Here is a 27,313-nt window from a genome sequence, read left to right on the forward strand (position 1 = left end):
CTTAAATATAAGATGTTTTGGGTAAAACACATTTATTAAAAAAATTATTTTTTATTTAAAAAATATCATCAGAATTTTAAATTAAAAACTACTTGACCAGTTACATAATGAAACAATTAAATTTGATTGGTTATACAGTTTTTGATAAATTTAAAATTATCTAAAAATATGAGAATATAACAAATTGAAAAATACATTTTTTTCTAAACATTTTATGTTTTGGAATGGAGGGAGTAGATTAATTCACTAAGTAAACTATCATACTTCATAACACTATCTATCCCTGCAAAACATTCTATTTATAAAACTTACTCTCATAGAAATGGTCATATTTATTTGTATCATTTGTGTGCATCCCTATCAACACTAACCACAGGTTCATGTTTTAGTCCATATCAACTTCTCATTTCTCAAATATCTCTCTTGGATCGTACTGTGCTTCTTGTCATGAGTGGGGTTATAAGTGTGAGAGATAAACTAATACAGGTCTATTTTCAATACAAGAGTTAAATAGGAGCCTTTTGTATAAGTAGAATTTATATTAGGGGATAAAGAAAGAAGGTGATTGAAGGAAGGGAAGAAGTGGTGGAGGGAGTGAGACCCATGTGTGTGATGTGCTGGCGAATTGGCTTCCTTAAATTCCAAATCCAAATGTCCATCACTACTTTATTTTAAAAGTCTCGTTACGTATACAACACAAATATTTACGAGGCGGATAACCTTTTTATTTTTTAATACCATTCGTTTTCAGCAAATCATTGATGAGTAATTTGAAATTCAATTTTCACATATGACTTTAAACATGAAAATCGATGTCTATAAGAAAAAGAAACTGTTAATATAAAGTGTGTGTTTAAGTATTGATTTAGTAAAGTCAGTTACTAAAAATACTTTTGGTAAAGTCATTATGGTAAACAAATTTACACAAAACACGGTAAGAAAACATAATCCGATTCCAAGTTTAGATAAAATTTTACTTAATATCCGCTAAAATTCGTGTGGAACCTTATCCATTAATCTGACTGGTTCCAACTCACAACCGTCAGATCATAATTTCCCATATCCAAAATCAACGGCCTAGATCAAATAACCAAAACACTTTCTTCTCGTCCAGAAAATCTCTTTTACACTTTCCCTTTCCGTTTCTCTTTATAAATTTTCTCGTGTGAAAGAGGGAAAAAAAAAAGCGAAACTTAAAGATTGCCGAGAGGACACGTTGTCTCCGCGAGACTTGACTCTTCTTCTTCATCTTCTGGTTCTAAAATTTTGTATACTTTTCCTTCTAATGGCGGAGGTAATCAGCAAAACGAGTTTGTTCTTCGGAGGAGGAGCTTGCGTGAATCACCACCACCACCACGTAGATGACTTGTCTGTCTCACCGGTGAGTTTCGGTTTCAAAAAGAGTTTCTCTTCTTCTCTCAAGCAGAAGCCTCTTAGAAGCGACTTCTCTGGAAAACAGATCCTAGAGACCTTCAACAGGAGCTTCCGATCATCATCCGTCACCGCTCAGGTAGATCCTAAGATTCATTCCGACATGTTTGAGTTGTTGGTTGGTTCTGTCGGAAAGGATCTTTTTAAACACGTGTAATATTTTTATAACTCGAGATCTAATTAACAAGATCCTAAGGGCTAAGATTCAGACATGTTTGAGTTGTTGTTGGTTCTGTCGGAAAGGATCTTTTTAACACGTGTAATGTTTTTTTTTTTTAATACAGTCGACGCTGAGGATTGGGACAGCTCACAAGTGGTGGGAGAAAGGCTCTCAAGAGAACATGAGAGAGATCTCTTCGGCGCAAGACCTCGTCGACTCTCTCGCCGACGCTGGCGATAAGCTCGTCGTGGTTGACTTCTTCTCCCCTGGCTGCGGGGGATGCAAGGCTCTGCATCCTAAGATGTGCCAGCTGGCGGAGCAGAGCCCTGATGTGCAGTTTCTTCAGGTGAATTACGAGGAGCATAAGTCCATGTGTTACAGTCTCGGTGTCCATGTGCTTCCCTTTTTTCGATTTTATCGAGGCGCTCAGGGTCGTGTCTGTAGCTTTAGCTGTACCAATGCTACGGTAAATGTTTCTCATCATCATCATCTCCGCGTTAAAGCAAAGAGAGAATTAGTCATAATAATCATCGGTTTTTGTTATATTCAGATAAAGAAATTTAGAGACGCGTTGGCGAAGCATAGTCCGGATAGGTGCAGCCTTGGACCAACCAAGGGGCTTGAAGAGAAAGAGCTTGTGGCGCTTGCAGCTAATAAAGAACTCAAGTTTAGTTACACGCCGAAGGTTGTACCTGTTGAGAAAGAAGCAGCTATTCCCACTGCAAACCCGGCACTCCCTGTTCCTCATCCATCGATGAGTGGCAGTGAGGAGAAGACGTTGGTCTCTGCAGGGAGGTGATGATATGGTGCTGAGAGCGAATAAACATTTTTCTGTACAGTTTGGGTGATAGTAGTTACTAGCAACTGAATATGTATTGCAGTTGTCTGTTCTTGGAGCAGCCGGTTTAATGGGGTTTAGTTTTTTTTTTAGGGGGGGGGGGGGGGGGGGGGGATCCACCTGAGCAAAACCGGTTCGGGTTTTGCTGAGTTCTTATGGATAGTGGAAGGTTGTGCGTTTGGGCACAGTGGGAAGAAAGCTTTCTACTTCAATCAGCTTTAGTATAACTTTTGTTTCTTGGCTTGTTTTTTTTATTGCTTTTGAGCCTTTAAGGTGTTTCTATGTAAGTAAAAATATCCATGTGAAAATTATGATACAATGTCATTTATGATGGCATTCTCTATGGATTGAAGGTCTTTTCTAAAGCTTCTGTTTACAAGTTTTCAAATGTTGGCGTTTGGCATGTTTCCTCTCATATTATGGATTAAATTGTGTTCGTTGGTTGAGCATTCTTTCCTCTGAATTACAAACAAAAACGAGACTTTGGTGATTTACTGGTGGATCAAAGAGTTTTGGTTTGTGAGAATTAGAGTTCTCCATCACAAAACTAGGTATTGGTTTCTGGTAGTTAGCTAAATAGTCAATGCCTAAATGGTATTGGAAGAACGGTAGAAAAGGTTCGGAGACAAATAGTGATATTGAAAATGTAACATACTAACATACCACTTCATTGACAGAAGAACCAGATCATAATCCATGCCAGAATACAAAATGAGATCTTTCTAAAAGACAACATATTAGAAATACAAAAGATTCATGAAAACTTGTCAAAACAAATCCTATCAAAACTCCTCACTGTTCGTGTCTATGTTGATTCAAGGTTTATTATACAACATACACACTCATTCCAGCATCTGATCGGCAGATACTTGGCTAACGGCTTTCTGACTTTTATTCTTCTTGCCTGCTTACAAGTAGACAACATCTTGTTACTTCCACAATTGGCTAAAATTGCATAAAGTAACTAATAGGCATTGTGATTAAACAAGGATTACCTTTATTCTTTAGTTTATTGAGCTTCAAGGTCTTCTTCACACTAAACTTTCTAGGGGATTTCTTGGATTCTTCCGAATCAGCTGGAACCATAGAAGAAAAAAAAAAACTTTAACTTGAGCAAAACACACATCATATAATAGGAAGATGATCAACAGGAAAGTAACAACAACCGTTCTACAATAATTCTAGGTGCTAAGTTATTCCAACTAAATATAAAAGATTTATTACTAACTAGATTGTTAATAACAAACTTAGTGAAGTCAAGGGATTAATTAACAAAACAAAAGCTCAGAGTAAAAATGGTACCATCAGCAGAAGCCATCTCTACATCCTCCATAGTTACAAGACCCTTGTCCACCATCTCTTTCTGCTCCTGTTATCACATTAACAACAACTCTTTTTAATTATTACAGGAAAACTAATGGCAATATAATGAATCCAATACGATTAAAAGAAAGGATATTCATACTCGGCGCCATTTGCGGAGGAGTTTCTTCTGACGTTTCCCGGAGACGGAGACAACCGGAGCTCTGCTCTTCAGTTTATTGGTGAGTGGATCTCCGTGGATGGCTCGCTTTCTATCAGCTTTCGCCTCTCTCTTCTTCTTCGCTATCTCGTTGTATTTCGCCATCTCTGCCACAAAAACCTTAAGCTTCGAACGGACGCCTCCTCCTCTCTACTCAAACCTAGAAGAACTTCTCCTTAAACCCTAAATCCACTGTAGGCTTTTGAGCTATGTTTGGGCTTTTCCATGTCTTTTACGAACTTCGTTTGGGCTTTTTCTATGTCTTTTATTACCCAAACCGTCTTGTTTCTATTTGTTCAGCCGGTTTAGATTGGATTCAGACATGTCACACCTGTTTGGTTTGGTTCAGTTCACCCAAACCAAAATAGAGTCATCTACTTAATATACAAAAATGTTATTAAAACATTTATAAAAAAACTGGATTATTAAAAAAACACATCTTTGATTGGATAACATGATTTCATCTATAAAATATTTTATTCTTTGAGTACATCGTTACAGTCATTTCTACTTCTCTCTATATTATATAAAGATATCTATAAAAAAATCAATGAAAACATATATACATATTCAGAAGAAAAAAAAAACGAAATTATGTCTAAATCAAACAATAAAAATGTGATAACACTTAGATAGATTTCACCATTAAAAAGTAATTTAGACATTGACACACACACCTTAGGGTATAATATTTAGATGCCTCCAAAATTAGGGGATAATATTTAGATGGTCTACATTTCTTTATTATTTTTTCATACAAATTTTACTACAATCAGATTTTTCTTTTTTTCCCTTACTTATACGTTTTATTTTTATTTTTGAACTTTACTTATACGCGTCTTTCTAAATCAACATAATATAATTTTAAATTCGATTATATATTCAGTAACGTATTTGATTATTTTCTTCCTTTTAAAAATGTTAGCATAAATAACATCGACTACATTCTCTGATCCAGTTTAGTATAAAAGAATACCCCCAACACACCAAGAGTTTTCATTAATCTATTTTACATTGTTACTTCTGATATTTAGAGATAGAGAGATTAATAAATAAATAAAAGGCTGTAAATTTAGTTACCAACCCGTCGCCCCTCCCCAATAACTTTTTGCTTCACAATCTCACCGCGGCGAACCGTCTCGACCCCGTCGCCGGAGATTCCTCTCCCCCCCCCCCCCCCCCCCCCAAACAAACCCTAATAATATTCCTTAATCGCTTTCGTGATTTATCCGCCTTTGCACCACGTTTCGTAAGCCCCTCAGACTCAATTTCGTCGTTTTCGATTCCTTCTTCAGCGTTTGTCACTGTGTATGAGTCTGTTCCGCTTCTGCTATCGGAGTGGAGTGGTGGTTCATAGATCTTAAAGAGTGTTTTAATGTTCTATATCTTTTAGATAATGATAGGGCGTGATTTGATCCCATACTCATTGATTACTTCCTTTTACTGCATTTTGGTTATTTGTTAATTTTACTTCCTTTTGCTCTTTTGTTAGGAGTTGTTTAACTTGTGACTGACTGTTTTGGTTGTTAAGGAAGCTCCTAGTAATGGATGGAAGAGAGGATACAGTGGAGGGAAAAGAGGAAGACAGAATGGAGGTGGAGATTGAGAAGGTGGAAGCAAGGGAGGAGGAGCAGAATGATGAAGTTATGATGGAAGAAAACAACAATCAAGATGAGCAGAAAGATGATGAGGAGATGCAAGATACTGATTTGAGATCTGAGAGTTCTGTTTCTAATTCAGATGAAGAGGAAGGGTTGCGTTCGGGGAATGATGATGAGTTGGACCTTGAGGTAAAGCAACTTGTGGATATATCTTTGTCATTTTTGTTGTTGTTGTCATGTTGTGATAGCATGACCTAATATACCTTTTAATAATTTTTATGCAGAAACCTCTAAGCGAGGAGGAAGTAGACGAGTTGATTTCAGATCTTTTGGGAGTAGAGAGTAAGGTATTCAATCTCTTCCTTTTACTTGATGGAGTTGTTCTTGGTAGGCTAATAATTTAGCTTCCTGTTCTGAATCTTACTCTCTATGATGCCACATTGGTATTTAGGCTGCAGAAGCGCAGGAAGCACTTGAAAAGGAGTCTCTTTCTAAAGTAGAAAGTGAAGTTAGGGAGGAATTAGCACAAACACTCGATGGTGATGAGGTTAATTTCATTTCCTCACCAATATTGCTCCGGGTTCCTTTGTTCTTTCTTACTAAACATCTTAGAGCGTGCCTGGTTTAGCTGGATAAAGCTGTGGAAGCTGAAATGATTACATTTAAAGACGAATGGGAGGCAACTCTTGATGAGCTTGAAATTGAAAGTGCAAACTTGTTGGTATGCTCGTTTTTGCTTCTGTTTTCACAAAAGTTAATGCAAACGTTTATTTATTACTCTAAAAAGAACTTACAAACTTATATTCTCTTTTTGTTTCTTTCTCAAAGGAGCAACTTGATGGTGCTGGAATTGAACTTCCAAAATTGTACGAAATGATCGAAAGTCAAGCCCCTAATGGTTGTTACACTGAAGCTTGGAAAAAAAGAGCCCACTGGGTTGGTACTCAGGTGACAAAAGAAACTGGGGAATCATTGGCAAACGCAGAGAGTTTTCTTCTCACCCACCGACCTGTCCGAAAGTAGGGTTTGTTTTGTTTGTTTTCAATTTTTTAGCTAGTACAATTACTCAAGAACGTCATGGTTGGTATATTTAATCATTTTCAGACGACATGGAAAACTTTTGGAGGAGGGAGCTAGTGGGTTTCTGGAGAAAAAGTTTGCGGACGATGCAGTTAAAGAGTGTCTAACTGGAACATCTGAGCTTGACTGGCCGTCTCTCAACAAGGTTTTTTCGGAAAAAAGAGATGAGGCTATTTCCTTCGGTAGTAAGCACTGGGCTTCTGTTTACTTGGCAAGCACTCCACAACAAGCTGCAGCCATGGGATTAGAATTTCCAGGAGTCAATGAGGTAAAATTTTCATCTATGCCTCTATTTTTCCTGATAGCCCTGATGCTGATGATGATTGCGTATATTTCATCTGTTGAATTTTCTCCAAGTAAAAGCTCTAGGCATCTCCTTTCTTGACGATTTTTACTTGGGTGACCTACCTGCCATAATACATTTTATGAAAGCAGGCATTTTTTTCCTTGTTAGTATCTGCTTGCAAGTCAATAAATTTATGGTCCATTGTTGTGCCATGATCAGGATAGGAAACTTACTCACTCTACAATGTAGGTTTTCATTAGCATAAAATAGTAAGCAAAGTTGATGTTAAAAATTAAAAGAATAAAACATTAAGCTAAGCTCTCAGGTCTTAAAAGTATTGACAAAATTCGAGCATTAACTTGGTTATCATTAGTTGTAACAGTTTAGATGATGCACAGGACATTATTTGCTACCTTGGTATGCAAGTTATGTTGAAGATTTCATGTTCCTTCTCAAGCTAGTGCAACAAAGCTGGACATTTAAAATATCGGTCTTTATAATCCTAGATCATAGCCATCCTACTGCTGGGAGACAACTTAATATAACTTCAGATTGATTATCACTGTATTTTTTTTTCAGGTGGAGGAAATTGAAGAGATAGATGAAAGTTTGGCAGACCCTTTTTTCGCCGATGCAATAGAAAACGAAAGAGAACTTGCCCTCACTGAAGAACAAAAGAAAAACTATATAAGGGTATTATATTTTTTACTTAACTTCTTTCATTTCTGTGAATAATCATGCTACTTTTGAAAGTATTACCGTTTATGGATGCTCTTTATGTTCCTGCTTTTACAGAGTGTGCAATGAAATATGTATTCTTAATACGATTTAAAACTATTCCCAACTCTCGCCTTTCAATTTTTCATCTTATATATGACACTAAATCACCAACAGGTCAAAGAAGAGGATGATATAAATATCGATCGTGAACTTCAACTTCGTTTGAAACGGAAGAGGCGCATGAAAAGATCTAAACAGGTCTGTTTTGCATATTCGTTGAGTTTCTTCTTGTAGTATAGCATATATTTTATACAAGACTTCTTGGGGTTACTAGTTACTTAGAATGTTACCGGTTATCTATAGGGGATAATGGGACATCAGTATTAGTGAGCCTGGAGAGTTTAGTCACGTTGAGTTTGTGTGTTTGCTATAAACTTTGTCTACTTAATATTGTGGTGATTTCATGTATATAAGATATGAATTTGATGAGGAATATACTTTATAGGGTAAGATGATCATTTGTCTGCTATTTAGCTTTTATATCTTGTTACTAGATTGTCGGTGACGGTTCTGTCTTGTGTTAAAGCGAGATTTGAGGCACAGTGGCGGAGCCACATTGTGTGAGAGGGGGGCAAATGCCCCCCCAACAACCTTTTAAAATTCCATGTAAATCTCTCAATAAATTCAATATGCCCCCATTGTTTTGATCAAATATAATTTTAATCCATCAACTAATTTTACTCATGCCCCCAACAAAAAAAATATCTGCCTCCGCCCCTGTTGAGGCATGCAAAGACTGGAGTTTTTGTTGGTCTGTGGAATTATCATTTGGCTCACGTCGCAGTCTTCATTTGGTTTTATTTCAGGTTCTCAGGCACACGGCAGAGGATAGGGATGATGATTCCGCGTATTTGTATGGGAATTCGATTGCCCCAGACCCTGCTAAAGATCAAGTAAAATGTCCGGAGAATAGCACTGAGTTTCAAAATAATGAAGTTAACAAAGAGGCAAACGGGAATTTGTCTAATTCAGATGCAGATAAGATGGTCCCCGTCGCAGATCTTAATGTAGATACCATGAGAGATGATTCACAGAATCCAGCAAGCAATTTTAGGTGTACTGCCTGTAATAACGTAACTGTGGAAGTGCACAGTCATCCCCTTTTAGAAGTAATAGTTTGCATGGATTGCAAACGTTTAATTGAAGATAGAGTCGCTAAGGTATGTTTTCTTCCTTTTCCAGTTTTATGCGACTTACAATGCATTTGCGTATGGGCCAGATATAGATAGACATTTAGTTAGAAGGATTTTTTTGTCGTAGTAGATTCATGACTGCAGAGATTTGTTAAATCGTTTTTTTTCTCATTATTATTACCGTCGTCAAATGCTTTTCTTTGACTAAACGGCTTCATTTGGTGCATATGCTACTTTTTGTTATTTGGAGGATCACATTGAAATGTTGCCGTAATCTAACAAATAATTTTTCCATATCTTTCTCTTTCTAACCAAAACGTTTGCTCTTACCAGCAGGTTGATGCCTCTTTGGAACGTCACTGTGAATGGTGTGGACACATTGCTGACTTAATAAATTGTAGGTCATGCGAAAAACTTTTCTGTGCATCATGTATAAAGAGGAATATTGGTGAAGAATACTTGTCTGAAGCTCAATCCTCTGGTTGGGATTGTTGCTGTTGCGCTCCAATTCCCTTGCGAAGACTGACACTGGAACTGGAGAAAGCCATGGGAGATAAGAAGTCAATGGAGTCTAGCTCTGATTCCAGCTCGGATTCTAGCTCTGATTCCAGCTCCGATAATAATTCTGTTGATACAGATGCTGATGTCAATGTAGCAGTAAGGTATTATCATATATACACACATATATATATCTAGCGGGTATAAAAGTCCAGCATGTCTTCAACTGATTTCGACTTTTTTTTTGTTTAGCTCAAAGAAGAAATCGAAAAAGAAAATCCGGCGGATAATTGATGATGCTGAACTAGGGAAAGATACGAGAAGTAAAATAGCAATTGAGAAGGTGCTAACTTGCTCCAACAGTCATATTTGTTATATTGTATACGGACTTTTAATATTCCCTTATTTTTGCTTCTTTACTCATTGTACATCTGGTTCTTTTTTTTTTTTGTAGAAACGACAGGAGCGCCTTAGGTCCTTGCAGTTTTCTGCCAGATACAAAACAATTAGCTCTATGGGAGACGTGAAAATTCCAGAAGGTGCGGAAGCTGAGGTTCTTGGTGATGCACACAGTGGTTACATAGTGAATGTGGCTAGGGAGATTGGTGAAGAAGCTGTGAGAGTTCCTCGTAGCATATCTGCCAAACTAAAACCCCATCAGGTTAGCATTAACATGTGTGCTCTGTGCATCCTTTGTTTAGCTTAAACCGTTTCATAACATACTTCATCTCTTTCAGAAAATCATTTATGATAAGTGAATAGTCAGAGTCTTGTCACCTGCACTATTGGGCATTAAACATACTCATCTCTTCTAGAAATGCTTATTATGGAAATGAATTCTGCCCTAAGTTTCGTGGTTTCTGTTTTCAGGTTACAGGGATTAGATTTATGTGGGAAAATATTATTCAGTCTATCAACAGTGTGAAGTCTGGTGATAAAGGTCTTGGGTGCATTCTAGCACATACAATGGGCCTGGGGAAAACTTTTCAGGTACTAAATTTTTTTTCACGCACGAGTCTGTTTGCATGTATCTTATTATCGTCCTGTCTAATTAATGCATACTGGTAATGGTTAATTGTTAATATGATGTGTGGTGTTACTGGCTCATTATATCTTCTCCCACTTTAATCTATCAGGTTATAGCGTTCCTCTACACTGCAATGAGATGTGTTGATTTGGGCCTGAAATCTGCTCTTATTGTGACTCCTGTAAATGTGTTGCACAATTGGCGAAGTGAATTTACGAAGTGGATGCCTTCAGAAGTGAAACCACTTCGCATCTTCATGCTTGAAGACGTTTCGAGGTATATATTCTTTTATGAATGAAGCTTTTGGTTACAGATTCTCCATGCTTCCAAAGTTTTATCTGAGAGGCATTTGGTTGACGCTCCAAAGTGTAGTGTCTTCCTGTTCTTCTCTAATTTGACTATCGTTTAACTAATACTCAAAACAACTTTTTTTCTCCTGAAACCTTTACTTGGCAGTTCAGATTTGTGTTTGTATATTATTCTGATTAACTCTAGGTTTTAAAGATTAAAAATAGGGCCTATTTAGTCTAAAGCTGTGTGCCATAAGACTGCTGAATGTTGCGTTTACTAAAGCTACGTGAATATATTGTCCCTAATAAAAGAATATAGATGCAAGCCCCCTCGTCCAAATTCTGACATCTAAGCTGTTTTGACTTCCTACAAATTTTTCAAAAGGGTTTATATATAAAATACTTCTTGTTTGACCTATGTCAGGTGTATTTTTGGTGACAGTTTGTCAACTCAGTTCCTCTGTATTTTTTTTTTTTTGAAGGGAGAGGAGATTGGACTTGCTAAGGAAGTGGCGAAATAAGGGCGGAGTCTTCTTGATGGGATATGCCGCTTTTAGAAACCTGTCTCTTGGTAGAGGGGTGAAGGATATAAATGCGGCCAAAGAATTCTGCAGTGCCTTGAGGGTAAGACTTTAATTTCACTGTTAAACTTCTTGTTTGGTACCTTTTTTATATTATCTTCTCACTTGCTGTTTATGGTTACAAATTCCTATTATTCGAGGATTAATCTTTTTGTTTAGGTTATTTTTGTGAATTGTTATGCCTACTGTATCATAGATTTTTCTATTCTCATGTTTTCTCTTGATTATGCTTGCAATATTTTTTTCTTGCAATTATTTGAACCTATGTGGCTGCAGGATGGACCTGATATACTTGTTTGTGACGAGGCTCACATTATCAAGAACACCAGGGCTGACACAACCCAAGCATTAAAGCAAGTTAAATGCCAGAGAAGAATTGCCTTAACAGGGTCACCCCTTCAAAACAATCTCATGGAATATTATTGCGTAAGTTATTGAAGGAACCATATAAACTTGTGACTAATTTGTTCTTAGCCCCTGTTTCTTAATTTGTCTTTATTGCAACAGATGGTTGACTTTGTAAGAGAAGGATTCTTGGGAAGTAGCCCTGAGTTTAGAAATCGGTTAGTCTTTCATACCAATGTTTTACTATCTGCCTATACTCATGTGATGTTTCTAGAGTTTTCATCGCGCTTAACCTTGCGTGCAGCTTCCAAAATCCAATAGAAAACGGACAGCATATGAATTCAACTGCAGAGGACGTGAAAATTATGAACCAGAGATCACACATCCTGTATGAGGAATTGAAAGGATTTGTGCAAAGAATGGATATGAATGTCGTGAAAAAGGATCTGCCACCTAAAACAGTCTTCGTAATATCTGTCAAACTATCGCCCTTGCAGCGGAAGTTGTATAAGAGATTTCTAAAGTTATATGGGTTCAATGATGGAAGAGCAGATGAAAGGATGAGAAAAAACTTTTTTGCTGCTTACCAGGTCTTGGCTCAGGTATAAATGTGCTAAATGCTTTGCTAGTCCTTCAATCTTTTTTATTAATTTAGTACTTAAATTTATAACTGTTTTTTAAGCACTGGTTAACCACTTTGGAGATATTATTTGGTATCCTTTTTCGTATTCTTAACCCCCTCTATTGTTTTTGGGCTTCTCAGATTTTGAATCATCCAGGGATTCCGCAATTAAGAAGTGAAGATAAGAAACAAGGTCGCCGCGGTAGCATTGTTGATATTCCAGATGACTGTTCAAGTGATGAAAATTTAGACTGCAACATGGTTGCGGGAGGTAACTCTTAATTCTCACTGTTCACAGTACATTTTTAAGATTTGTTTAAACTAGTTATTTTAGATATTTTTTTACTCTGATTTAAGGAAATGCTAGGTGCAGTAGACTTAAACATCTTTATATTTCTCTAAATTGAATAAGATTTCCCCTAGCGGGAGGAATGGTTTAATTTGTCTAAGACTTGCTTAGGAACGATATTTTTTTCTAGAAACGTGTATGTTTTCAAGCTTCATCATATTTGACCGAGCTTGCAGTATAACAAGTTCAATAGCTTAAATATATAAACACATTTGCGTCATTGTTGTTGTTCTGGATACTGGCAGAGAAACAGAGAACTATTAACTTTGAATATATATTGAAAAGTGTGTCATTGTTGTTTTGGATACTGACAGAGAAACAGAGGAATATGAGTGATTTGCAAGATAAAGTTGATGGCTACCTCCAGAAGGTAACTATAGACTACTCAGATACTCAGCTAGACTGTTTTAGTAATTACCGTCTAAAACTTCGAAGTAAACAGCTCTGATTCTAATCCTGTCTTTTTGCCAGGATTGGTGGGTCGACCTACTTCAAAAAAATAATTATAAGGTCTCGGAATATAGTGGCAAAATGATTTTGCTCTTGGATATTTTATCCATGTGCGCTCATGTGGGCGACAAGGCGCTCGTGTTTAGCCAGAGTATCCCGACACTGGATCTCATAGAACTTTATCTTTCAAGAGTAGCTCGTCATGGTAAACATGGCAAGTGTTGGAAAAAGGGAAAAGACTGGTATAGGTTGGTATCTACTTCTTTCGTAATAGCATGAATGATGTATGAACCATTATGGCGGCTCTAACTTCCCTTGCATGGATGCAGAATCGATGGAAAAACCGAAAGCTCAGAACGACAGAAGTTGGTTGATAAGTTCAATGAGCCTGAAAACAAAAGGGTGAAATGCACCCTAATCTCAACTAGAGCGGGGTCTCTTGGGATTAATCTTTATGCTGCTAACCGCGTGATCATCGTTGATGGTTCATGGAATCCAACTTATGATCTTCAAGCTATCTTTCGAGCTTGGAGGTATTTCTTAGACTTCCCATGGAATTCAAATTTGTAAACGCAGCATTACGAAATGTGGCTTAGCATCATGCGGACTTATTGTTTGTAGGTATGGCCAAAAGAAGCCGGTATTTGCGTACAGGTTGATGGCACGTGGGACTATTGAAGAAAAAATATATAAACGGCAGGTATGAAAGAAGCAAAACATTTTGAGTTTCAGTATTTGGTCTTTTGAGGAGACATTTATGAATCAGATATGTCAATATGATTAGGTGAACAAGGAGGGGCTCGCTGCGAGAGTGGTGGATAGACAACAGGTGCACAGGACTATCTCCAAAGAAGAGATGTTACATCTTTTTGAATTTGACGATGACGATGAAAAATCTGACGCCGTCACTGAGATAAGCAAGCGAAAGGAAGCGGCCACTTCATCTCGCGGTTGCGACTCTGACAAATTGATGGAGAACTTACTGCAGAGACATAGCCCCGAGTAAGTTTGCAAGAGTAACCGTACTCACAATCTGTACTTGCATTATTTGTTTTTTCTCACACTCTATCCTTTGTTTTACTATAGCTGGATCTCTAGTTTCCATGAGCACGAGACATTGCTACAAGAAAATGAAGATGAAAGACTGACAAAGGAAGAAAAAGACATGGCCTGGGAAGTTTATAGGAAAGCGCTTCAGTGGGAAGAAGTTCAACGGACACCAGTCAATGAAGCACCTGTGCTACAAAAACCTTCGCCATCACCACAAATACAGCCCTTACGCCACCCGAGGGGGTTCAACAGAAGTCGTTTTGTGAACCGAAGCTGCACTAGAATCGCGCATGAGCTTACACTCATAAGCCAAAGAAGAAAAGTGGGTAGCAGCACAATCTGTGGGGAGTGTGGGTGCGTCATAACGTGGGAAGATGTTTTACCCGCACCCAAACTTTCAGAGGTAAACTAAATGGTAAATGAAGATTGCAAGAGAGTTGAGTTTACTCTTTTTTTTTTTTTTTAAGTACGGGACTGAAACCGAAGTATGAGGGAATAGTAACATTTGACATTCCTTTTAGCTTTTATAGATGATTTAGATTATAGTTCCATTGCCGAGATAAAAATCAGGGCGTTTGTTAGTGTGTTTACTTTCTAATCATGCTGGAACTTGTGTCTTGTAAATCTAAAGTGATTTTGACAATTTGTAAGAGTAACCATATCATTGCAAGGTTTTGTTTCTCCAATTTGAATTTGCGCATCATTCTTGTTCGAGATTCGAATATACAACTCTCGACATGTTTGTTTGATCCCATTCCCTCTATTGCTTCCACTCAAACTCATGTCATCTAAGAGGACCAAGGCTGATGACCATGTTCTAGGTAACAGTATCTGGAACCGCACCAGACATTACCAAGATTCTCAAGATAGCCATTGCTTTATCCATCTAATCGATTCTGGCTAGGCCATGGTCAACTTGTTTTTTGAAATGGAATTGAGATTCTAAATTTAAATCATCTTTGGCTATACCACCAAACTATTATTTAAAAAAATATTATGACACGCGTAATAAAAAAGCAGATTAAAAACATTAAAAGTTCTCTATTTTATATTTCTTCAAATGAGGTAACATTTGCTTTTCCTTCAAAGTCCATTCCCTATATAATAATCCAGCTGTTAGGTTTGATACTTGATACCATTAACAATGGGTAAGAAACTTCATTTGCCTTTTCAGAGTCAAAATATTAAAATAGTTTTCTACTTTTGACAACGTAATTTCCATAGATTTATATTTCTTCTCAGAACTCTTCTCTTTAAAAGAACAAAATTACTAAATATGTATGTTTATATTTTTTTGGACAAATATATATATATATATATATATATATATTTATTATATAATATATATTTATATAATTACATGTATTCATGGGCGAATCTTGCATCACTATTCTATATAAATATTATCTATTATCTAAATTAGTACTCTTTTCATTATAAATTATTTGTCGTTTTAGAGAAAAAGTTTCATCACAAAATAAATGTTATTTTAAAATTTCAAAACAAAATTTAGTAGTTTTAGTTTTTTTTATTAGTTGAAATATGGTTAGCTGTATAGACAATGATGTTTTTTTATTGAAAATATATAAAATTAAATATTTTATTAATTTTTGTGCGCACTTAAAATGAGAATTAAATCGAAACAGAAAGAGTAATTATTTCATAATATTATATCCTTTGGAAAAAATGCCGTGTGGATATCAGGTAGTAATGTCCACCACCCGTGAATAAAAAATGTCAGCCAACAAACAATTGATAAACAAAGGAAACCAATTTACTATAAAGCCAACCACAATTATATTCTCCATGAACTTGTTTTTAATGCTTTTTATTTGTTTAGTTACCTTTGATGGTTGAGAAAAACAAAATTATTAGAGTAAGTAAGGTGCTTAGGAAATTGCATCTTCAGCTTTGCTTTTTTGAAGCGTTATTATTGACTTATAATAAGACAGACCTCATCACACATGAAAAGTTAGGAAAAAAATTTCATATCAAAGCCCAGCAAATAAGCAAGCAAGCCACATGTTTGTTTCCTCTCTCATATGATCTTAACAAAAAAATCTTTTATTGAAAAGAAAAACCAAAAAGGTGATTAATATTTTTAACTACCAATTTAGTGAAGAAAAATCATGTCTTGTGCTTGCTTTGTTGTTGTTGTTCATATTGTTTTTCTTGAGTGATTTTAATAGATACCAAACATGGACCTGTAGATTTAATTCCCAATTTGCCCTTTTCTTCTTCCCTTCATCCCTTAGATTGTTTTTTTTCTTTCCTGGGAATATAGAAAAGGTTGTGGTGAATGATTTTTATTTTATTTTTGCAAATATGTAATAAGGACATGTGAGGTTTCTTCATCAATTTCGTAAATAATCTGATTCTTTGGTCGAGTTTAGGGTTAGATCTGATGAAATCTGGAATTTTTTTAAAAAAATTACATATTTACTATTTTTTGTAAATTACTAGGGTTCCTCAGATCTTTCAAATCCTTGTCACTGATTTTGAGTTTTGATTTCATGAATCTGGCTGCAGTTGATGGACCCTTGACCATCCAATTCAAGAAACCCTAGATTCAACTATGTAAGCAATTTTTTCTCCCTTTTTATTTTGTTTTATGGGTCTTTTTAAAAAATTTAAATTGATTGGCTTTTACATATATTCCATCAGGTGATGTATTATTAGTATTTTCATTTGTTTCTTTTTAAAAAAAAAATTATTGGCTTGTGATATTCCTGAGACATGATGTTATATTGGTGTTGGCAGAGTATGTGTATGTAATGGGGACAGAGCTAATGAGAGTCTGTATGAAAGAAGAGAGTGATGAGTTACCATCTGTTCCTCCTGGCTTTGAATCATATGCTACTTTCACTTTAAAAAGACCACTCCCTAGTGCTGCTGCTGCTGATAAAACCATGGAAAGTTCTGTAACCGAACAAGCTAATAAGATGGAGGAGATTGAATCCGATGAACTCAAAGCTGCTCGGTCTCTACGGCGTAGACCTTGGATCAACTATGACAATGCATCTCCTCAAAATCTTGATCAAGTTAGATCTTTTTCTTTCCTTATGGCATTGCAGCAACTTGTGTGTGCTTTCTTTCTCATTCATTGCGTCGTTTGCAGAAGAAGCCTTCTCTACCAAAGGGTGTGACCCGGGGATGTGCAGACTGTAATGACTGCCAGAAGGTTAATAATCTCAATAATGCTCACAACTTCAGAAAGAAATTAACACTTAGATGCCTTACTATTTCTTGTTTCATATTCACAGGTAACTGCGAGGTGGCATCCAGATGAAGCTCGTAGGCCCGACCTTGAAGACGCCCCTATATTCTACCCAACCGAAGAGGTCTTGTTTGCATTCTATACTTACTACTCTATATAGATCCTTTATTTTCTGACATGAACATGGCAAACCTGTTTCCAGGAGTTTGAAGACACTCTGAGTTATATTTCTAAAATAAGACCAAAGGCTGAAAAGTATGGCATCTGCCGCATTGTTCCTCCTCCTTCCTGGAAACCCCCTTGCCCGCTGAAAGAAAAGCAACTATGGGAAGGCTCTAAATTCACCACACGTGTCCAAAGAGTGGATAAGCTTCAGAACCGGAGCTCAATGAAGAAGATTCTTTCTAATCAGATGAGAAGGAAGAAAAGAAAGTGCATGAAAACGGGAGTGGATGCTGTCACTAACGGCAATGCAAGCACAGAAACGAGTGGATTTGAGACGTTTGGGTTTGAGCCTGGTCCAGGGTTCACTCTAAACGACTTCAAAAAGTATGCTGATGAGTTCAAGGCCCAGTACTTTAAAAAGAGTGAAACTTCTTCTGTTGGTAACTCCTGGGAGCCAGGTGTTGAGGATGTTGAAGGTGAATATTGGCGTATAGTAGATAAAGCAACTGAAGAGATAGAGGTAAAGTTTTTTTTCCCTTTTTATTTGGAGGTTTTATTGTCTATTTAGTGCATCTGTATCTCTTGACTGAGGCTGTGTTGATTCTTTGATATAGGTGCTATATGGTGCTGACCTTGAAACTGGAGTATTTGGTAGCGGATTCCCCAAGATATCATCTTCTTCTTCCGACGAAAAATATGCAAAATCGGGATGGAACCTTAATAATTTCTCAAGGCTTCCAGGATCCCTCCTTAAGCACGAGGGCAGTGATATTTCAGGTGTCCTTGTACCGTGGTTGTATATTGGGATGTGCTTTTCTTCTTTCTGCTGGGTAAGATTTGATCTCTATGAGTAGCATATGCTTAGTTGGAGTATCTTCCTGTTATTCTATTTTGTTATTACAATAGATGTATTTTTCATTATAGCATATGCTTAGTTTGTGTTATTGTTTTTTTTACCAAAATAGCATGTTGAAGATCACCACTTGTATTCGTTAAATTACATGCACTGGGGTGCACCAAAACTATGGTACGGTGTTTCCGGGAAGGACGCTGTTAAACTCGAGGAGGCGATGAGAAAGCATTTGCCTGACCTTTTCGAAGAACAGCCTGATTTGCTTCATAAGCTAGTAAGTTTTTAAAAAATTCTACGAATCCATAGTTTAAATTGTTACATAAAAATAAAATCCTTTGATACTCTCATGTAGGTAACACAACTCTCCCCATCAAAACTGAAAACGGCAGGAGTACCTGTGCACCGCTGCGTCCAGCACGCTGGAGAGTTTGTCTTGACGTTTCCTCGGGCGTACCACGCTGGATTCAACTGCGGTTTCAACTGTGCTGAAGCTGTGAACGTAGCGCCGGTTGACTGGCTACCTCATGGGCAGATTGCCATTGAGTTATACTGTCAACAGGGTAGAAAAACGTCAATCTCACACGATAAATTGCTGCTTGGGGCTGCAAGAGAAGTAGTGAAAGCCGACTGGGAGCTGAACTTACTAAAGAAAAATACTTTAGACAACTTGAGGTGGAAACAGTTTAGCGGAAAGGATGGAGTCTTGGCAAAAACACTCAAGGCACGGATTGACATTGAACGTACGAGAAGAGAGTTTCTTTGCAGCTCTTCGCTTGCATTGAAGATGCATAGTAATTTTGATGCTACCAACGAGAGAGAGTGCTGTATATGCTTCTTTGACTTGCACCTGTCCGCTGCTGGCTGCCGTTGTTCTCCAGAGAAGTATACGTGTTTGACTCATGTGAAGCAGCTGTGTTCTTGTCCGTGGGTTAGTAGATATTTTCTGTTTCGGTATGATATCGATGAGCTGAATGTTCTCGTTGAGGCTGTGGAAGGGAAACTTAGTGCTGTGTATAGATGGGCGCGTCAGGACTTAGGATTGGCTTTAAGTGCACACGTGTCAGAAAGAAAGATGGAGATGGATGAAGAAGGGAAAGTGCACAAGGACCTGAGTCCACAAGCAGATGAGCAATTATCACCAAGCCACTTTATGAAGCCTGTCAAAGAAGAAACTGTTTCTGTTCCAAAAGATTCAGTTTGCCAACCATATGAAGGAGGCGTGATGGTCTCTGTGGCAGCAGCTGCTAAGCCCACTAGTGGTAAAAAGAATCCACGAGGTTCAGTTTCTTCTGGCAAGCATTTGAGAATAATACGAGAAAGACCAACTCACGTTTTAGCGTTAGAAGCAATTGGTAAAATCCCTGCTCCAAATTTCGAAAAGCAAGTAACTTCTTTGCCTGATACATTAGCATTGCCTACTAATGACCAAAGAGCAATGGGAGGGGATGTACCGAGCTCTATATCGCATACTGAAGTTAATGCTGTAGCTGATGATATATGTAATAGAGTGGACATTAGCAACCAACCTAGTAGCAGTAAATCCAAAACCTCTGGAGGTTTGGCTATACTGGATGTGGTTGATGGGACAAGGAGGAGTAAATCAAGTACACCATCTTGTTCGCAAAATAATAATGGGACAAGAAGAAGTAACTCAGGTACACCGGCTTGTTCGCAAAACAATAGTCCGGATAGGATCTTCCGCCAAAAGGGTCCACGTATAGCAAAAGTTGTGAGGAGAGTCAAGTGCAAAGTAGAGCCTTTGAGTTATGGATGTGTGCTCTCTGGAAAATCATGGTGCAACCGCCAAGCTATTTTTCCCAAAGGTTGCAAACTCGAATAACAAAAACAGATGTATATTTTGCAAGTGCTTAATGTCTAAATTCTTGTTTGGTACAGGGTTTCGAAGCCGGGTTAGGTACATAAATATTTTGGATCCAACGAACATGAGCTTCTACATTTCAGAGATTCTTGATGCTGGACGCAATAGTCCCTTGTTCATGGTAAATTGATATATTTTTTTGATTCTATCTAAATTTGAACTGAGAATGATATCAACCTGTGGTATGATCTTCTTGTCAGGTTTACTTGGAGGGTAATCCGAGTGAGGTGTTTGCTCACTTGTCGCCTACAAGATGCTGGGAGATGGTGAGAGATAGAGTGAATCAAGAGATAAGTAAGCAACACAAAGCTGGTAGATTAGATCTTCCTCCTCTGCAGCCTTCTGGGAGTCCTGACGGTTTTGAAATGTTTGGATACACGTCACCCGCAATCATACAGGTAAAAATCTTTACAAGTTTTTGACTTAACCTTAGACTTACATGCTTGTTGTAAACTGCACTGGAACTTATATATATGTGGTTTTCTAATTATATAATACTAAAATCAGTTTTAAAATTTTTGATTTAAAAATGTTTGTAAATCTAGTTGACAGATATATATACCTTAATGTGGTAAACAAACAGGCTATTGAAGCATTAGATGTGAATCGAGTTTGCACAGAGTATTGGGATTCAAGGCCATATTCGAGGCCACAAGTTCAGTTCCCTGCAAACCCTCTTCCCAGAGAAGTCCCCAGACAAGGTCTATTGCCTGCTGGAACAAACTCTACTCTCAAAGTTCTGCTCAAGAAAGCTAACATGGAGGAACTAAGCTCCCTTCAGCAGGTTTTAAGCGAGTCTAACATAGATTTGGTGACCGAACTTGTGAAGGAAGAGATTCAGAATCGCCGCTGACTTGATTTGAAGGAGATTGATTTTAGTTGTGTACATACAGAGTTGATGAGGCTCCCTCTGCTCATTCTTTTTTGGACATTCTTACAGAGGAAGGATAGAAACATGTAACTAGAACCCTGTTTCTTCTTCCGTTCTCTCGAAACAACAAGGACAAAGAGAAAGAAAGAAGATTTGTTAGGGTTCTTGAAACCATTAGTTTTTGGTTACTAGTTGGTTTCCATTTCAACATCACTTACTAGTATCGACTATCGACATATATGTTCCTCTGTTTTGAAAGTTTAAAGGACTTTGGATTTAACGAGATTATAAAAGTTCAAGTTCATATAATACTCTTTTCTATCATAATTATATGGATGAACACCGTTACAAGAAAAATCTAGTAATCATTTTGAAGTGTGTGCGAGTGTGTTTCATCCATTCTGGTCATACCCGTCTGTTTCAAGCTTGTCCAATCATGGCTTGTGTATGTTGTGTAAGTAAATGATATAAACCAAAAATACAATAATAAAATGGATGACATAAGGGTGACAATTTCATTGGTAGATAGTTGGGTCCTTGTAGCTTTTAACTAAAAATAACTGGAACAAACAATATTTAAAAGAGAGAAAGAGCATTTTGGTTTCGCCAATTTAGTTCTGGCATGGTTCCTGAATCGTCTGCACTGCTTGCTGCCAAAGAAAATATCAAAATTTTAAATATCAGTAAAGAAAGTGGATCGTATTTAGAGAAATGATAATAATAATAATCTTACTTGTAAGCAAGACAATGTGTAGTGCACATCACTTGTTGTTATCTGGTGGTGTATAACCATTCTGATTCTGAAAAAAAAAAACACAATCCCACGTAAATATTTTGTATTTCTAGAATATTATATACGTTTTCAAAAACTTGTTTCTTCTTCGCATATAAACGCAAATGCAACGTTTTTTTTTTGGGTAATCATGTGTTAAACAAATAAAGTGGTTCTATACTTGCTAGACGTACCGTGAAGAGCTTTCAGGGATGACTAGAATGCCATGCTCGGTTAGACTCTTGCGGAGTTTTTCAGCGGTCAGTCTTGATCCATCCTCCATATCCATGAATATCTGAACTTGATGTCGTTAGAAATAATTAAAACAAACAACGTTTTTTGTCATTATTATTGTTGATAACAAAAACAAGAGTTGTGACAATACGCACCATGTTGGTTTCCATGGCTGCAACGTTCACTCTAATCCCTTTCATTTTGTTCAACCCTTCTGAAAATATTTACGTAATTGTGTTTATGTTAATATTATTGTGGATGTTTTATTATGGTGCATACGTACCAGCTAACAACTTTGTTTTCTTGTGGTCAGATTGTAGCTTTGGGAGGTTCTCTTGGAGTGCGACCAAAGCGGCTGCACACAGGACGCCTATCTGTCTCATTCCTCCACCTAATGTTTTCCTTAACGTTTTGGCCTTTTCTATGAAGCTCTGTGAACCAACGATTACAGATCCTATCGGAGCTCCAAGACCTTTAGAGAGACACACCTGGAAACATAGTGTACTGTACATGTGTGAGTAAGTCTCAACTATCTTTTATCTTTTCATAGGTTAAGTTAGAGAACAGAACCGAAACAGAGTCAGCAGCCTTCACAAGCCTATGTACTGGAACTCCAAGTGCCTACATCAAAAAAAAAAAAAAAAAATTCATAATAGTTTAGTCTAGTGGTTTGTGATGTATTGAGATAAAGTAGATGATCGGTATATTACAACGGAAGCATTAAAAATGCGAGCTCCATCTACATGAAGCTTCAATCCATGTCTCTTAGCAATCTCTCCAACTCTATCAGTGTACTCCGCACTCAAACATCTCCCACCAGAGCTGTAACAAATCCTCATAAGAGACCAACTAACTAATACAAAAATAATCATACTTAAGCGTAGGCTAGTGAAGCATTGGTCTACGGCCTCCAAATTTTTAATTTTTTTTGTATGTATATAGGAAAGTTGCAAAATAAATAAATATATAAACTCTTATGAAATTGTCTATATAAACACTTACTTGGCATGTGTATTCTCTAAGCAAATCAACCTTGTAGATGGATAAAACGTGCTTCCTTTAGGATCTCTAATAGCTGCTTCTATAGCCACCAAGTCCATTGTCCCATCTTCTTCATTCTTGATTGTCTTAGGATGCACGCCACCAATTGTCGATATCCCTCCGTTCTCGTACACATGGATGTGACAAGTGTCCCCAAGAATCACCTCGCTGCCTCTCACGTCGCAGTGAACCATAACGCAAATCAGATTCCCCATTGTACCAGATGGCACGAACAGAGCCGCTTCTTTCCCCATCATCTTAGCCATCTCCTCTTCAAGACGTCGAGCCGTTGGATCGTAGCCGAGTACGTCATCGTCCACCTCTGCACTAGCCATTGCTTCGCGCATTGCATCAGTGGGCCTAGTCACGGTGTCTGAACGTAGATCCACGATTCTCATCACCATCTTGATACCAATCGACCTATATTACACATTAATTGTTATTTTCTTCTGGTTAGAAAGTCATATGCAGCACAAGCAATAAACACTAGAGGCCTATTTGTAACGACACCAATCCTAATGAGACTCGGAAACGTAATCCAAAAGAAAAGGATAGAAGTACTTAAGCCCTAACGTGTTAGATAAGGTAACTCTCCTCTCCTAATCGTTTATGATTTATCTTAAATAATTTGTTATAACAGTTTGACGTCAGACCAGAAGGAAGAACATTTGAACTGCAGGTCTATTGGGACAGCACAATAACTGTCCTATTAACTCGCAATCCTCCGTACGAATCTCAATGATTACTGTTTTAAGGTATTATAAATTAGAATGAGGAGAATATTAAAATGTCTCCTACCTTCTTAACATCATCATTACGAGATAAAAGCTTAGAATATCTTTAGATTCTTCTTCACAAACGTGAAGTATATTCAAATAATATTTATTAAAGTAATAAAGAATGTAAGAAATCAAAAAATATTGATACAAAAGAAAAACCAGTCGTAGTAATTAAAGTATATGGAATAACCATTCTGTTGAGAACTTGAGATTGAATCGCAGACTCCCAGATGATCATGCATAGAAGTGTATTTTACATAACACTCCCTCAGGCAAGTTAACTTGTTAAAACATGTATGATTCAGTTAGTAAATAAAACCAGAGATTTTGAATAACTAAAATGATACACATTGATATATAAATAGCTAATACTAAAGGTTTTGGATATAAACATAAAACAGACGAGCACCTGTGCAAAATGAAGAAGGATGCTCGTGTTTATGATTCCACCTTAAAGACTTTATATAGCCGTTGTTAAGGAAAATTTGAAGAAAAAAAGCTAAGGAAAAAAAATTCAGATTTATTACTATTAGAATCTGAAATTAAAACTTTTGACAAAAAAAATAAGGAAAGTTTCAGATTGGAAAGTTTCAGATTTATTGCTATTAGAATCTGAAACAGAGATTCCAGACTAAATAAAAGATTTTTTGCTTAAGCATTTTTTTTTTAAAAAATCTCTAATTAAAAACAGAAACGTTTTATTGGACCTAATATTTATTGATATATGATATTTTCTTTAAATATAATTAAAATTTTTTAATAAGATAAATTAATATAATAATTTGAAATTTATTTTAAATAATATTAAACATAAGAATTAGATTTACTTGTATATTTTTATTATGTGTTTATTAGATTGTACAAATATAATGAAAAATAAACTAAATCCAAAGTAAATATCAAGCAAAAACAAAGTTTTTCGATATAGTAAAATATAATACGTTTAGTTTATTAAAATTATTTAATGTTATGCTAGTTAAAAGATTTTTGTAATTAATCAAAATATATTTATAGTAAAAATCATTTATAGTTTTCTTATCTAATGTATATTATCTTGCATAAAGTCTTTACTTTAAATACTATTTTAAAATAAATGCCAATTTTTTAGATTTATTTTTGAAAATCATGATATATAAGAAATATTTTTCAAATTTTTATAGATAATTTTATTTTTGTAGTATGATTAAAATGTAAATAAATTGAAGATAAAAATCTTGTTATTTGGTGTTACAAATATATATTTTTAATGTTCAAAAAAAATATATATATATATTTTTTAACTTTTTGGCTATAAATTTATTTTTTTAAACCTAAAACATTATTACTTTATAAAAATGTTTTCTAAAAAAAAGAAAATGATAGTCCAAAACAATTACATCTATTTCCAATCAACCCCTAATATTTAGCTATTAGGCAGGATACATGGTAATTACTAATTAGCAAAAAGAAAAAAAAAGGATACGTGGTAATTAGCTACGTTAGAAGGGTGCCACGTGGAAAATTTAAGCTGATTTGATATACAGGGCCGGCTCATCGGGGGGACAAGCGGTGCGACCGTCCCGGGTCCAAGCTCGTGTCCCCCCGTGTAATACTAATTAAGGGGTTTAATTTTTTTATAAATCTATATTTTTATATATAAAAAAATATAAATATAATAAATAAAATTGAAAAGGGCTCAAAATTATTTGATATGTATATAATTTTATTTTCATTACAAAATATATAAAATATTAATGATTAAATTTTAAAAATATTTTAAACATTATCTGTATATAAATTTTAGAAAGTAAAATTTTTTTTCTTACCCTAGGGCCCCTAACAGTATTGAGCCGGCCCTGTTGATACATACAAAGATACAATAAGGCCAAAGTTACCAATTGGCTATCAGGAATCTAACGATCACGAAAAAAGGATGAGGTTGTGTTGTGCATGGGAAGCACACGTAACATAAGTGTCCAAGGCAAACGAAAAAAAGTTATTCACGAGATTGTTGTCTACATCTTATTCTCCTCGGACGTATCGATGAACCCAAAGTTGTAGCCTTCACATTCAATTCATCTCAAGGCCGTGTATTTCATATATTTTAAAATCTGGTTTGTTTATAATTGCGACTCTACTCTGCTAATGCTCTATGTTTCAACTTATAGCCCTTATCAAATTCATAATATATGAGTCATGCGTTGTGAATATAAGGATCGATAATTTGCTTATAGCCTTTTCAGAAAAGAAATATCAAATATATAGATAGACAAATATAACTGCAGCACCAGATAAAGTAACGTCGTCTACAAATCTTGTTACCGTTAATTCATCTAATTCCAAAACAGCTAAATTTCTTTTTGACTAACCAAAATAACATAAATGTTTTTATATGATAAGACTATAAAACCTTATAACGGAAAAAAGCTTGCATGAACATTCTTCATAATAGCTAAAACCATTAGTAAAACAGCTAAATTTGTTTATATTTTGAGGAGAAGAAGAAGGAACATACCACTTTATTATTAGTTAAAGAAAGGACTACAAGTAAAAGACGGAACTCTTAAGGATCGTTCACCCACTCGTCAATATTTTTCGAAAGAGTCTAAAAAATTTAGTGTGGAGCAGCTGTAACAACGCACATCTCTCTATCTATATATATATAGAGACGTGACTGTGATAGAGACTGAGTCAGCTCTTACGTGTCTTTCCTACTCATGCATCGTCACCGTTGCGTCTCCGTCAGATTTGTTTTCCAGCTTTGATTCGTTCTTTTTCATCAAACTTTTTTTTTTTTTCCATCTAAATTTTATTAAGAGCTCAAGGCCCAAAGGGACAAAGCCCAAACCAAAAAAAACCCATACACAAAGTTCAAACCACACAAAAAAAAACCACCAAAGGAACCAGCCCAACAAGGCCACGAAAAGAAAAGACACCGGACCACACCACGCGTCAAAAGATTAGCAGGGGTAAAAAACACGTGTTAATCTCACATCCTAAGGAGACCACGCGTCGCGATAGCTTCCACCTCAACACCGCTTTCGAGAAACAACGCCGGAACACTAAACCGACGATTACCGGAATCCACCGTACCACACCGGAATGACACCGGGACCACGAACTTCCACTGAAGAAACACCTCCAACGACTGTATCGGAGGTTTTGGGGATTCAGACAGCTGCAACGCACACGCCGTAGCTTTGGAGAGCGTCAATCGATCTAAATCGAGAGCTCATCCAACCGATTTCATTAACCAGCCCCATAATCTTCGCTTCCTACCAACGAACTCCAAATGATAAATCATGCGAACGGGCTCCAACTAACAGCCCAACGAGAAGATCAATCGACGGTTGAAACAGATGACAACCGGCGATGATTAGGTCTGAGAGAGATTCGGTAGAGAACCTACGACACCACCAAGGCTCCACCACCGGATACCACCGCTGGATAGTTTCACCAAAGAGAGCGCAAAACCACCAG

General features: G+C 36.5%; 5 protein-coding genes across 14 annotated transcripts; 3 read left to right on the top strand and 2 right to left on the bottom strand.

Annotated features, from left to right (window-relative positions):
* Positions 1 to 1,118: 1,118 nt before the first annotated feature.
* On the top strand, positions 1,119 to 2,794 carry LOC106346322 (thioredoxin-like 1-1, chloroplastic). Its single transcript, XM_013785617.3, has 3 exons — positions 1,119 to 1,510; positions 1,716 to 2,057; positions 2,142 to 2,794. The coding sequence occupies exons 1-3, from the start codon at positions 1,286 to 1,288 to the stop codon at positions 2,388 to 2,390; spliced, it is 816 nt and encodes a 271-aa protein (XP_013641071.2). The 5' UTR covers positions 1,119 to 1,285; the 3' UTR covers positions 2,391 to 2,794.
* Positions 2,795 to 3,065: 271 nt separating this feature from the next.
* LOC106351191 lies at positions 3,066 to 4,148 on the bottom strand. Its single transcript, XM_013791008.3, has 4 exons — positions 3,895 to 4,148; positions 3,732 to 3,798; positions 3,425 to 3,505; positions 3,066 to 3,333 (listed from the first exon to the last, which is right to left on the bottom strand). Exons 1-4 carry the CDS (start codon positions 4,054 to 4,056, stop codon positions 3,272 to 3,274), a joined length of 372 nt encoding a protein of 123 aa, XP_013646462.2. The 5' UTR covers positions 4,057 to 4,148; the 3' UTR covers positions 3,066 to 3,271.
* Positions 4,149 to 4,870: 722 nt separating this feature from the next.
* On the top strand, positions 4,871 to 14,729 carry LOC106346321 (protein CHROMATIN REMODELING 20). Of its 5 annotated transcripts, none has more exons than XM_022720587.2 (26): positions 4,956 to 5,200; positions 5,444 to 5,741; positions 5,837 to 5,899; positions 6,004 to 6,099; positions 6,181 to 6,273; positions 6,381 to 6,571; positions 6,657 to 6,900; positions 7,498 to 7,611; positions 7,813 to 7,896; positions 8,505 to 8,858; positions 9,165 to 9,493; positions 9,582 to 9,672; positions 9,784 to 9,990; positions 10,200 to 10,319; positions 10,466 to 10,632; positions 11,129 to 11,270; positions 11,504 to 11,653; positions 11,735 to 11,790; positions 11,877 to 12,174; positions 12,336 to 12,465; positions 12,858 to 12,913; positions 13,015 to 13,241; positions 13,323 to 13,526; positions 13,615 to 13,693; positions 13,778 to 13,995; positions 14,080 to 14,729. In XM_022720587.2, exons 2-26 carry the CDS (start codon positions 5,496 to 5,498, stop codon positions 14,453 to 14,455), a joined length of 4,335 nt encoding a protein of 1,444 aa, XP_022576308.2. In that variant the 5' UTR covers positions 4,956 to 5,200; positions 5,444 to 5,495; the 3' UTR covers positions 14,456 to 14,729. The 5 variants fall into 5 exon arrangements, with proteins under 5 accessions (XP_022576311.2, XP_022576308.2, XP_022576309.2 ...); XM_022720588.2 differs by having other exon boundaries at positions 4,960 to 5,200; positions 5,483 to 5,741; XM_022720589.2 differs by having other exon boundaries at positions 4,961 to 5,200; positions 5,487 to 5,741.
* A 1,164-nt stretch (positions 14,730 to 15,893) lies between these two features.
* On the top strand, positions 15,894 to 21,347 carry LOC106346319 (putative lysine-specific demethylase JMJ16). Of its 4 annotated transcripts, none has more exons than XM_013785611.3 (12): positions 15,894 to 16,131; positions 16,573 to 16,620; positions 16,804 to 17,084; positions 17,162 to 17,224; positions 17,307 to 17,384; positions 17,463 to 17,945; positions 18,040 to 18,255; positions 18,391 to 18,552; positions 18,631 to 20,101; positions 20,175 to 20,278; positions 20,358 to 20,555; positions 20,741 to 21,347. In XM_013785611.3, exons 3-12 carry the CDS (start codon positions 16,818 to 16,820, stop codon positions 21,008 to 21,010), a joined length of 3,312 nt encoding a protein of 1,103 aa, XP_013641065.2. In that variant the 5' UTR covers positions 15,894 to 16,131; positions 16,573 to 16,620; positions 16,804 to 16,817; the 3' UTR covers positions 21,011 to 21,347. The 4 variants fall into 4 exon arrangements, with proteins under 4 accessions (XP_013641065.2, XP_013641066.2, XP_022576313.2 ...); XM_013785612.3 differs by lacking the exon at positions 15,894 to 16,131 and adding an exon at positions 16,152 to 16,332; XM_048782066.1 differs by lacking the exon at positions 15,894 to 16,131 and adding an exon at positions 16,365 to 16,383.
* A 145-nt stretch (positions 21,348 to 21,492) lies between these two features.
* LOC106346316 (low-specificity L-threonine aldolase 1) lies at positions 21,493 to 26,495 on the bottom strand. Of its 3 annotated transcripts, none has more exons than XM_048782067.1 (9): positions 26,349 to 26,495; positions 23,037 to 23,495; positions 22,745 to 22,856; positions 22,605 to 22,655; positions 22,318 to 22,522; positions 22,190 to 22,248; positions 21,995 to 22,095; positions 21,762 to 21,828; positions 21,493 to 21,678 (listed from the first exon to the last, which is right to left on the bottom strand). In XM_048782067.1, the coding sequence occupies exons 2-9, from the start codon at positions 23,477 to 23,479 to the stop codon at positions 21,640 to 21,642; spliced, it is 1,077 nt and encodes a 358-aa protein (XP_048638024.1). In that variant the 5' UTR covers positions 23,480 to 23,495; positions 26,349 to 26,495; the 3' UTR covers positions 21,493 to 21,639. The 3 variants fall into 3 exon arrangements, with proteins under 3 accessions (XP_048638024.1, XP_048638025.1, XP_013641059.2); XM_048782068.1 differs by lacking the exon at positions 26,349 to 26,495 and adding an exon at positions 25,660 to 25,680; XM_013785605.3 differs by lacking the exon at positions 26,349 to 26,495 and adding an exon at positions 24,264 to 24,463.
* Between the last annotated feature and the right edge of the window lie 818 nt (positions 26,496 to 27,313).

This window comes from Brassica napus, chromosome A6 (genome assembly GCF_020379485.1).
Source record: "Brassica napus cultivar Da-Ae chromosome A6, Da-Ae, whole genome shotgun sequence".
Classification (NCBI taxonomy): domain Eukaryota; kingdom Viridiplantae; phylum Streptophyta; class Magnoliopsida; order Brassicales; family Brassicaceae; genus Brassica; species Brassica napus.

Bases quoted from the DNA above. Each gene is read 5' to 3' on its own strand.
- LOC106346322 (XM_013785617.3), top strand. From the start codon at position 1,286: ATGGCGGAGGTAATCAGCAAAACGAGTTTGTTCTTCGGAGGAGGAGCT. The intron at 1,511-1,715 runs GTAGATCCTAAG...TTTTTAATACAG, and splicing joins CATCATCCGTCACCGCTCAG to TCGACGCTGAGGATTGGGAC. The intron at 2,058-2,141 runs GTAAATGTTTCT...TGTTATATTCAG, and splicing joins TTAGCTGTACCAATGCTACG to ATAAAGAAATTTAGAGACGC.
- LOC106351191 (XM_013791008.3), bottom strand. From the start codon at position 4,056: ATGGCGAAATACAACGAGATAGCGAAGAAGAAGAGAGAGGCGAAAGCT. The intron at 3,799-3,894 runs GTATGAATATCC...ATGTGATAACAG, and splicing joins TCCTCCGCAAATGGCGCCGA to GAGCAGAAAGAGATGGTGGA. The intron at 3,506-3,731 runs GTACCATTTTTA...CTATGGTTCCAG, and splicing joins AGAGATGGCTTCTGCTGATG to CTGATTCGGAAGAATCCAAG.
- LOC106346321 (XM_022720587.2), top strand. From the start codon at position 5,496: ATGGATGGAAGAGAGGATACAGTGGAGGGAAAAGAGGAAGACAGAATG. The intron at 6,100-6,180 runs GTTAATTTCATT...TGCCTGGTTTAG, and splicing joins AAACACTCGATGGTGATGAG to CTGGATAAAGCTGTGGAAGC. The intron at 6,901-7,497 runs GTAAAATTTTCA...TTTTTTTTTCAG, and splicing joins AATTTCCAGGAGTCAATGAG to GTGGAGGAAATTGAAGAGAT.
- LOC106346319 (XM_013785611.3), top strand. From the start codon at position 16,818: ATGGGGACAGAGCTAATGAGAGTCTGTATGAAAGAAGAGAGTGATGAG. The intron at 17,946-18,039 runs GTAAAGTTTTTT...TCTTTGATATAG, and splicing joins AAGCAACTGAAGAGATAGAG to GTGCTATATGGTGCTGACCT. The intron at 20,279-20,357 runs GTAAATTGATAT...TCTTCTTGTCAG, and splicing joins GCAATAGTCCCTTGTTCATG to GTTTACTTGGAGGGTAATCC.
- LOC106346316 (XM_048782067.1), bottom strand. From the start codon at position 23,479: ATGGTGATGAGAATCGTGGATCTACGTTCAGACACCGTGACTAGGCCC. The intron at 22,249-22,317 runs GTACGTATGCAC...AAATATTTTCAG, and splicing joins GAAAACAAAGTTGTTAGCTG to AAGGGTTGAACAAAATGAAA. The intron at 21,679-21,761 runs GTAAGATTATTA...TTTCTTTGGCAG, and splicing joins ACACATTGTCTTGCTTACAA to CAAGCAGTGCAGACGATTCA.